Genomic DNA, 10,898 nt, shown 5'->3' on the forward strand with positions numbered 1-10,898 from the left:
TCTTATGCCTTAAAAATCCCATAATCCCCATTTATTTGCCACTAACCCAAGTTTTTTAACTTTTGGCTACTCTAAGAAGAAATACTGGCTCCGCCCCCTATGGCGTAGCCACTAATTTTTTTCTAGTGGAATCATTCAATAACTTGAAAATGACACTATTCAAAGAGTGAAAACATTTGGTTTGGGTTTTTTTTTTCCTTTCTCTATCTTCTTTTTAATTGTATTTTAGTTGCCATGTTATGACCAAAATACTCTCTACTCCTTTTATTCATTTCGCATTTCAAAATGTCAAGTTTTTTTTTTTTTTTTTTGACATTTTTCAACTGTCCAATTCATAGTTCAATTAGCCTAATAATCCAAATAAAATGTCCAAATTGATGCCCTCCCTCTTATATTCTTTTAATCTTCTCGGGATTAAATTTGGAAAAATGAGCTGAAATAATGCATAAAAGGTCATTTCTTTTAATGCATAAGAGGGAGGCCATCAATTTCAGTTCCCTCTTATAGTTCATTTCTTTTAATATTTTAACCCACTAAAATACATGTAGCTCTGTCACTAATACCAACTAAGCCACCATCCATCAGTTCCTGAAACCTCAAACATACTTAAAATTATAAAAAGGTCCTAGCTTGTTTGCCTAATTAGAACTTCTTGGTAATCTTCGCATAAACTTGTCGAAGTCCTCATGGTTTTCAAAACCAGATCGGACTGGACAGTCAGACCGGAAAAATCGATAACCGGTCAGCCCTCTGGGTCCGGTTATACTATAAACCAGCAGTTCCTTAAAAAATGTTGAAAAAGTCAAAAAACTGCTGACCCGGATGGTCGAACCGCTAAATGATTCGACCCAAGCAGCAGTTCATGGATTATAATTTTTTATTTTCGTTGATTTAATAAAATAAAAAAAAATGAAAAATTAAATGACTACCCTATCCCCGACCCAAATCTTACATGCTTAGGGTTAGAACGACCCCCATTTTTTTCTAACCCTTTCCTCCTCTCAGCCCTCACACCCAATCGACCACCTGCGGCGGCCACACCTACGGCGTCCGATGGTAGTGAGCTTCATCTACAGCGGCAGCATTGATTTTGCAGCAGATCCAACTGTCCAGCAATAACAGTTGCGGCAATAACAGGTCCAGCGACCAGCAGCAGCGGGCGATTTTGTGGGGTTTCTACTTTCTAGTGGCAGTAACAAGTTGCAGGCTTGCAGCGGCAATCACCTGTGACGAAGCCCGAGCCCACCGTCACACCACCAAGCCCGAGTCCACCGTCGGACTCCAAGCCCTCCTGTCTTTCCAGTCTTCTTTGCGCCAAAAGGCTTCTTAACAGTGGTGATAACAACTGTATGAGTAGAAGCTTTAGGTGATACAGTCACATCAGGAGTTTCACACTTTTCACAAGAATTTTCTTTTGAGATTTCATAAATTAATCTTGACATCAGGCAATCTATTAGATACATGAGCTGACTGAGAAGCAACAAGAGATGAGGGCAAAGATTTGAACTGGGGCCTAGGGTTTGAGATAAAATCATGCACATGGAGCCTATATCATCAATGAACACTCAAGTATTCTGTACACATGGAGCCTACATAAAACCCTTATCCTTATCATAAAGAACACTGACATGTATATTCATGATAGTTGCTAACCTGATATGTATGATTTTGTCTCCCACCAATTAATTAAGTAGACCCGCCGGAACTGATGAAGAAGGTAAAAATAATAAGGTAAGAAGGGGATGATGAATGTTCGCCGCCTGAACCAAATTCACGAAACACCGAAACCACAGAACTGGAATTCGATCGACAGAGAAAAGCCAGTTGGTCAGGAGAGAGCGTTCCGGAGGTCAGATTTTTTTTTTTCTCTTTATCTTCGAGTTTCTTTTCTAACTATTGTTTGATGTTGGATAATCGGTGTTCGATTAATGGACTAAACGGATCCGATCTTTTATTTAGCATTTTTTCTGATTTTTTATTCATGCATTTTCTAGAGATTTGGTTCCACTATTTGGGTTTATTTATTCTTTTTTGTGAAATATAGTAGCGGAAATCATGAACAAGCAGCTTGATGTTTCAAAATGGGCAAATGGATTACATGGAAAGAAGAAAAAATAATCACATAATTTGCTAATGTGGCAGGTTTTTTGTTTTCAAACACCTCCTAAGTTTTCCACTGATTCTTTCCCTTTTGTGTTTTTCTTAATTGAATGATCTTGATTTTTTTAAGTACATGCTAGAATTTCTACTTTAATTTTCTATAATCTACATTCTCTGGTCCACTTTTGCTTCCTTTTCTACTTTATTTTACTTCATTAAGCTTCTTGCAAACAAACACATAAAAGTAAAGTTGAAATAAGAACAAATCAGAATTTACACCTCACATCATTTACACTCTAAATTTGCTCCAGTGCAAATGCGATTGACTGCAAACAAATTTCTTCTCTATCCAGTAAAGATTAGTATTGTACTAGAATCAAAAACTCAACTCATCTTCTTAAACCATTCTCTTGCCATTGAGAAAGCATCGAAGTGATTATTTGATTAGATGAAATTGTATTGTTTAATTTGTTTTGGAAAACGTATAGGTATAGCTGAGGTGACAACAACACAAACAGCAAAAGCAGCTGGTTCTAAGATATCATATCCACTAAATCAAATTCAAACAAAATGAAGGCCCAAAACCTAAAAGAGCTAATTGTTTCTCTCAAAAGCAAATCGCCTCCACTACTCACCTTCTCCAGGCAAGAGCTCGAAACTGCAACCAACAACTATGCAGAAGACAGAGATTTGGGATATAATCTCTACAGCGGAATCGATGAACAAGGTCGTTCTATTTCCGTCAAGAAGTTGTATGACAATGAATCCATCATAAATGAAGTTGCAGTTGCATCCCAAATAACTAACCACAACAACATACTGAAACTCCTGGGTTTCTGCTGGGAAACCGAATTCCCCACGCTCGTGTACGAAGATACAAGCAACGGACCTCTCTTCGATCACATCATCGAGGACCCATGGTTCTTCTGTTGTGTTGAGGGAAGGAAAACTGCATGCCCGAAATTGCCATGGGAGACCAGGCTAAGGGTAACAACCGAAATTGCAGACACTTTAGTCTATCTCCACACCGCTACTTCAAACCCCATCATTCATACGTCCATAAACCCCAAGATTATTTACTTAAACAAAGACTACGTCGTCAAACTTTCTGGGTTCAATGATGCATTATGGATCCCCAAAGGAGAAACATTTGCAGAAACCAAGAAGACTTGGTGCTCTACTTTCACAGCTCCTGAGGCCTGGCCTAGCAGAAGGTTTACAGAGAAGAGTGATGTTTATAGCTTTGGCCTTCTTTCACTTGAGGTCTTGACTGGTAAGGAGACTTTTCGTATGACCAACGAGGTATCTGATTCTGATTTGGTAGAGGAGAGTGAAGGGGCTATTCACTTGTTTCGCCGAAACTGGAATAAGAAAGATATTGAAGTGTATTTGAACTCGAACATCCTCAAGGAAGGAAACAAGGAGCAGCAAATGGCATTTCTGGGAGTTGCCTTGAGATGCGTGAAATCTAAGCCTGAGGAGAGGCCTACAATGACAGAAGTTGTACAGGAACTTAGACAGATTAAACAGTTGCAACCGTCTTCGATTTCCTGTGAGGTAATGTCAATGTGCTCTACACAATTCATTTCTTTACTTGTTCTTTTTCCTTTTTCTGTTGAAATCATAAAAGAATGGAACTTGTTAGATTTGCAGAGTAGATGTTTGGCTATCTAATTCTTTTTCCTTTATAGCTTGCCTTTCAATGTCTCTCTCAGGAGGAAATAGATATTGTTGCAACTTTCAGGTTTGGGTCTCATAGTTTTCCTTCCAACGTTCTTTTTGTTTGGATGACAGGGAAGTTCATCAAATGGCCGTGAGGATGAATAGAAGCGCTATATTCTGCTTTATGATTGTCAAAGGAAGATGGCTGTTAATAAGTTACTAGGACGTTTGTAGTAGGATGGACCGAAGGAGATCATTTGTGCCCCACTTTTGAACTTCATTTTCTATTTCTAAGTTGATCGGATGTGTTTGTTTCTTTAGTTGATACTTGATAGATCTTTATAAGTTAATGTGGAAGAAAAGAAAAGACTCTCCCTCTCTCTCACACACATATTTCTTTCAAGACAAATTAAACATAATTATGCTAGGTTTGGCAGATGAGACTTAGCCAAATTACAAATCTACTCAGGGCAAGACGATTCAAAATAATTAACCCTGATCCTTAGAACGTTGCTTAGCTAACATATGGGCCACAACATTACATTTTCTATTGAGCCACAGAGCCATAAATTTTCCTTTGCACATTTCAGCTTCTATCCCGATCCACACCATTACAAGTTTACAAATTTATGTTTCAATTCGAAATTTGGACTTGATCATATGGTGGATAACATTGATTATCATAATGTTTGGTAGCGTGGACGTTTTTTAGATCGATTTTTAAGAAAAAACACCTATGCTTTTAAGACCCGTTTTTCATAAAAAAAAAACATTTCTGCCAAACAATTTGGTCTTGCGACCCATTCAATGATTTTATGATGGGATCATAATATCATATCATATAATGTTTAAAATATTTTTTATGGTTCTAAACATAGAAGCCCGGCTTGGCACGGCAGATGTTCTCCTCTAGTTACCGCTCTCCATGCCCAAATTTGGCATAGTTTTGGGTTAAGCCCAAAATTGTTATTCCTATATATTTCTAGTGTCTCTTGGAATTAGAGAGATGAAACACCGGAAGGTTTGGCCTGATTCTTCAAATCAGGTGCTAACATTAATACATTATGAAGCACTGTTTTGGTTCTGTTTTCCTCCAAAACCATTTTTTTTGGTCAGTAAACCACTGAACCGGCTGGTTAATCATTCGAACGGTTTTGACCGTTTTGTAATTTTTTAAATTTTTTTATTTTTTTGTCTGAATGGGCTGGCCGTTCAGGTCAAATGGTCGGACCGTTCGAACCAGTAACCGGACCCCTGACCGGTTCGTTTTTAAAAACCATGTTATGAAGAGAAGAGACTATATATGCTGTGCGCCCATTAACTATAAACTTTCAAACAAGTAGCTGACTCGTGACAATTTGGAAATTTTGGGAGCCTGTTGGTATGGGTGCAAGTTGGGGCGGGTTAGATCAGGTCGAGGTCAACCTTAATCCAACCCAAGGTTCTGAACCCCCAACTCTAACCTGAACCCAACCTAAAATCCCTTATTCATAACCCAACCTAACCCAATGTCAAGTTGAATTGGGTTGGATTGGGCTCGGGTTGGGCTCAATAAGGGGCTATTTGATAACAGTTGAAAATACTGAACTGAAAATTTTATAGCTTTGTTTTTAGTGAACAAGATTTTAAAGAGGTTGAGAACTCATTAATGGCTGAAACGGATGTTGGGCAGATCATTACATCCTAATTAAAAAAGATAAGCAATAAGTCTCTGAGTTCAGAAAATTCATTATTAAACAGTCCCTTAAAATCTCCCAAATTCTCTTAATCATTGACTAAGAGACCAACTGAATTTTTATGGTTTACCATAATTTTTAACGGTAATTTGCTTGTTTCTATTTGATTTTTTAGAACAAAACTGAAAAAAAAAATAAATATTTCAAATGGTTAGAGTATACCATGAAGTATAATAGTAAATACATAAAAACCTAAAATCATGAAATCAGCAATAATAAAACACGAAGTTATAGTAGAATTTCGTTGGGTTACCAAAGAAGTCAATCCTAACCCAACCTAAAGTGAAATTGGGTTGGGCCGGTTGGCAAATTCAATCCTAACCGTAGACCCACAATTAACTCGACCCAACCTAACCTCACCTTTAAGTGTAGAAAGGTGGTATTTTATCAAAAGTTTTTGCCTCTTTTGATAAGCATGTTTCATCTTTTATTCGTTCATGTCCTTCTAAGGAAATGTTCGGTAATGTAGATGAGAAATTGGGTGGTGTGGATGAAAACACACCACACCACAACACGGTAGTTGCTCTAAACTATTGACAAAGAAGTGTGGATTGAATTACACTGCACCCCCACAAGTGTTCTACAACGTGAGGAGCATGTTAGTCCACACCCTATGTTCCGATTCCATGCACCTCACCTATAACATGTAGGGCTATAATCAGATCAGACTTGGATCAAATGCAGCAAAATCCGCATCTGATTTGACTACTGAGAACCTACATCCGAATCTGATTTGATATCTGATCAAATTCGGATTTAACTCGACTCTACTTTCAATTTTTTAAAACACTAGAAAAATTAAAAAATTAATTATTTTTCAACTTTTATACATAATAAAATTATGTAAATATAACATACTAAAGTTATTATACATATAAATTCATATATAATATAATATAATATAATATAATATATAGAATATAATTTTATAATTTTAAATATAATTATATAATATTTATATATTAAAGTTAATAAATATTATAATATAATCAGACTCAAATGGGTCAAACTTGACTTGGAGGGTTCAACTATTGACCTATTCAACCCGGTCAGTGGGTTACAAGTTGCATACTTAATGCATGTGCAAACTTTTGGAGGCCATAACTTTGCACTCTGAAATCTGATTGAGGTGATATTCTTTTATTTCGGGTAACTTTTTAAGATCTATGTGTCCTAAGGTGTCGTAGGTGCCTTGTCCCGCTATTTTTGTGAAGAAACCCTCTTTGTCCTTGAATTGTAATTTTTAACATTTTTAATAAACAAAAGAACTAAAACTGAATTAAATATAAAATAACACATATATTATATGTAAAACATAATTGCACACTATTTAGTTATTTTTAAATTATTTATATTTTATATTCTTATTATCAAGTATTATTAAAGTTATTATAATTATTTTTGTGTTTTTGATCATTTTTAAAGTTAAAACATAATTTCGTTATTTTTTTTTTTGTTTTCGAAATAATATATAGAATATGATTTGGTTATTAATATTTTGATATTTAAAGTGTTTAAAATTAGTTATTTAAAATATTAATCAATTATTTAAATAAAACTACTATTTAAATTTTAAAATATTAATTATTTACTAAATTTAATAATCCATAAAATTATAATTTATACTATTATTGCATAATTTTTTTATTAATTTTGTAAAGTATAAAATTATTATTAATTCAAATATTATGAAATCTATTATAATTATTTTTCTACTCTTAAGATTTTTTTATAAATATATTACATATTTTTTTTTATTTTAACTATTTAAAATTTAGTTATGTTAAATATTTTATTATTTAAATATTTCAATAATATGTAAAATATGTAAATTTTTTTGTTATTTGAATTTTAATATTTTGTTATACAACTATTCAGCTATTTTTAATATTTTTTTATTTGAATAATCCATAAAATTATAATTTATATTGTTATTACATAATTTCATTATGAATTTCATAAAAATATTTATTAATAATATAAATATTATTAAATCTATTATAATTATTCTTTTGTATTTTTAATAAATATTTTAAAATTATTGCATAATTTCATTACAATATTTAAATAATTGCTAATTTTTTTAATTGAAATTTTCTTTAGATAGACATAGATGAAAAGTGGGAAGAGGATAACTAGGAATTATAGATAGTTAGAGATACTTTAGGAGAAAGTGGACTATAGTTAGTCTCCTAATAAAAATAAAAGGAAAAAGGGGGATAAGCCATGTTGAGGTAAATCCATGGGCTTCTATAGGGAATCTTGCACCCCTCTAATGGAGCACAAAGAGGCCATCTGACGTGGCATAACATTAATTTAGTATATACTAGTAGGGACCCATTTAGTGCACGGATCTTGTTAAATGAAATTAAAACATAGAAAGCCCTATATATGACATTTACAATTGAGTCAATTCCATCTAGGGATGGCAATTTTCCCTATCCCCAACAAATACCCAACTTCCCCAACCCAATGGGGTTGGGACATGGGGATTTCTTTGGAGAAGCGGGCACGGGGGTGGGGATTAATAGGGATTCCCGGCCATAGTTGGGGTGGAGGATGGGGAATGAGGTCCCCGCCCCACTAGAAGGGACCTGTGCAATGCACGAGGTTTATTAAGCGAAAGTTAAACAATACAAATACATAAGAGTATACAATTGCTTTATATTTTAATTTTTTAAATAATTAATAATTATTTATATTTTATATACGATTGTCAATAATTTTTTTGCAATACAAAAATAACAATAATTAATTTCAGCTAGGATGGTTCATCAAACTAATGAAACCAACTAACCTGACCTAAGTTGACTTGAGTTGGTCGGTTTTCTAGTATTTTCTTATCAGCTTTGGTTTAGCAATTTCCTAACCCGACTAGGTCAGGTAGTTTTGGTTTGGCCATTTGTAAACCGACCAAAATCGAACCTACCTGACCATAGATATATAAATATTTTATATTTTAAATATAATTTTAATATGAAAAGTGGGAAAATTCTCATATTTCTTAGTCTTAAATGTTTTATATTATAAATTTAAATTATTTATTTATTTTTTAATAATATTGTTATACTTTTTTGTAATTTAAAATTAATTTTTAAGTTTAATTTTTTTGAGTCAATTGACCAAATTGATACAATCTGAGTTAGCTCGGGTAGACCTGTACATAGATAGGCTTAGGTTGTGCCTTTCCTCTTTTTAAACAAAAAATGACTAAACCTGAGCCTAAGCCTGGCCAGACCATAAGGCCTAGATCTTGAGACCAAGCCCGAAGCCCGATCTATACAAATATCAGGTCATGCTTGGAATAGGCTTATTTAGGAAAGCCCAATCCCGACCTGATGTTTAAAGACTAAGCCTGAGCTCGTGGGCTTAAAGCGTTGTCCAAGTGTTGGGCTACCCAGCCCATGAACATCTAGTTTCAGGTGACCAACTCTCCAATGTAACCAAGTTGATTTAGTTGGTTGGCCAAATAGCTTTCAAATGAACTGAAAATGACCTATGAACCCTCCTAATTTTGGCTAAATTCATAGTTTAGTCTCTAATAAATAGCAATAGTTTAATCTCCAATAATTATTGAGAATTTAAAGAGAAAATGCACAATTATTGAAAATAAATTTATAATGAAAATACAACAAATAACTAACAAATATACAATGAATACAATAATTATGAAAATACAATAAAAACTAAAAATATATTAAATCAGTCAATAAATAGAGTAATAACCAACAATAGTTTAACCTCTAAAAAATATTAATCAATAAATTATAACAAAAATATAATAAGCCAAATAAATACAATAAATTAAATTTAAAAGTTAAGTAACAATATTTTAATCTCTAATAACTATTGCAAATTTTTTGTTAAATAATATAACAAAAATAGATTTTTACATAACAATTAAAAATATATTTATCACGAATACAATAAATAATTACTGAAAATACACTAAATATTATAAAAAACATAGATAAATGTTTTAAAATTATTATTCATTAACATTATTTTTTGAAATCTATTATATAATTTCTTTATTTAATCTATTTTTAAAAAATTGAAAATATGATTTAGTTATTAATTTTTTATACATAACATGTTTAAAAATTATTTATTTACAATATTATTTAGTCATTCAAATAATATCATTATTTATATTTTAAATTACTAATTATTTGTTGAATTTAATAATCTGTAAAATTACAATTTATACTATTATTATATAACTTTATTATATTATTAATTCAAATATTATGAAATCTATTATAATTACACTTCTAATTTTAAGAAATGTTTTAAATTTATTACATAATTTCGTTATTTTAGCTATAAAATTTAGTTATGTTAAACATTTCGTTATTTAAAATATTTAGTTACTTAAATATTTAAATAATATGTAAAATACTTAGATTTTTTTATTTAAATTTTATTTATTTTAAAGTTATTATGTAATATTCTATATTACGTTATATAATTATTTAGATATTTTTATTATTTTTTATTTAAATTATTTAGTTATTGGAATATTTGAGTAATATTTTTTAGTTTAACTTTTTTATTATGTAAATAACGTTGAAATAATTTATACTATTATTATATAATTTCATTATATTATTAATTCAAATATTATGGGATCTACTATAATTACTTTTCTACTTGTAAGAACTTTTTTTGTAATTTTATTACATAATTTCGTTATTTTAACTATTTAAAATTTAGTTTTGTTAAATATTTCATTGTTTAAACTATTTAGTTATTTAAATATTTAAATATTATGTAAAATATTTAAAACTTGTTATTTAAATTTTATTTATTTTAAAGTTATTCAATAATATTCAATATTATGTTATATAATTATTTAGATATTTTTAATATTTTATTTAATGTATTTAGTTATTGAAATATTTGAATAATATTTTTAGTTTAAAATTTTATTTTGTTAATAACGTATAAATAAATTTTTAAAATATTATTTAGTTATTAAATTGAATAGCCCATAAAAATATTATTTTCGTGTGTATGATAAATATTTTAAAATTGTTACATAATTTCATTATATATTTAAATAATTCTTAAATTTTAATTTTCTTTAGATAGAAATAGATCAAAAGTGGGGGAGGATAAATAAAAATTAGAGATAATTTTAGAGATAATTTAGGGATAGGTGGGGGATAGTGCTGCCAGTTAGCTAGATTTTATAAAACCAAATCTCTTTCTTTCCTTGATAACTAACTCCCTTGCCACGTTGCTTAATGAGTGGGCTGGGTAGGGAAGAAGAGGAAAGATAGAGAGTGAATGAGAGAGCTAGAAAGGTGTATTGAGAAAGAAAGAGGTTTAAGGAGAGAAGAGAGAAAGGGGAATGGGAGAAGGAGAGGGCTGCTGACCTGGGACATAATTTCTTTA

General features: G+C 31.3%; 1 protein-coding gene across 1 annotated transcript; it reads left to right on the plus strand.

The window, feature by feature from the left end:
* The first annotated feature begins 923 nt into the window (after window positions 1-923).
* Window positions 924-4,147, plus strand: LOC104606066 (non-functional pseudokinase ZED1-like). The gene is made up of 3 exons (XM_010271116.3): window positions 924-1,849; window positions 2,589-3,657; window positions 3,895-4,147. The coding sequence occupies exons 2-3, from the start codon at window positions 2,671-2,673 to the stop codon at window positions 3,925-3,927; spliced, it is 1,020 nt and encodes a 339-aa protein (XP_010269418.1). The 5' UTR covers window positions 924-1,849; window positions 2,589-2,670; the 3' UTR covers window positions 3,928-4,147.
* The last annotated feature ends 6,751 nt before the right edge of the window (window positions 4,148-10,898 follow it).

This window comes from Nelumbo nucifera, chromosome 2, assembly GCF_055504915.1.
Source record: "Nelumbo nucifera cultivar China Antique chromosome 2, China Antique-T2T, whole genome shotgun sequence".
Lineage (NCBI taxonomy): Eukaryota > Viridiplantae > Streptophyta > Magnoliopsida > Proteales > Nelumbonaceae > Nelumbo > Nelumbo nucifera.

What these genes read in the sequence shown, in the direction of transcription:
- LOC104606066 (XM_010271116.3), top strand. Translation starts at nt 2,671, where the DNA reads ATGAAGGCCCAAAACCTAAAAGAGCTAATTGTTTCTCTCAAAAGCAAA. An exon ending in CGTCTTCGATTTCCTGTGAG is followed by an intron (nt 3,658 to 3,894) that starts GTAATGTCAATG and finishes TTTGGATGACAG; the next exon opens with GGAAGTTCATCAAATGGCCG.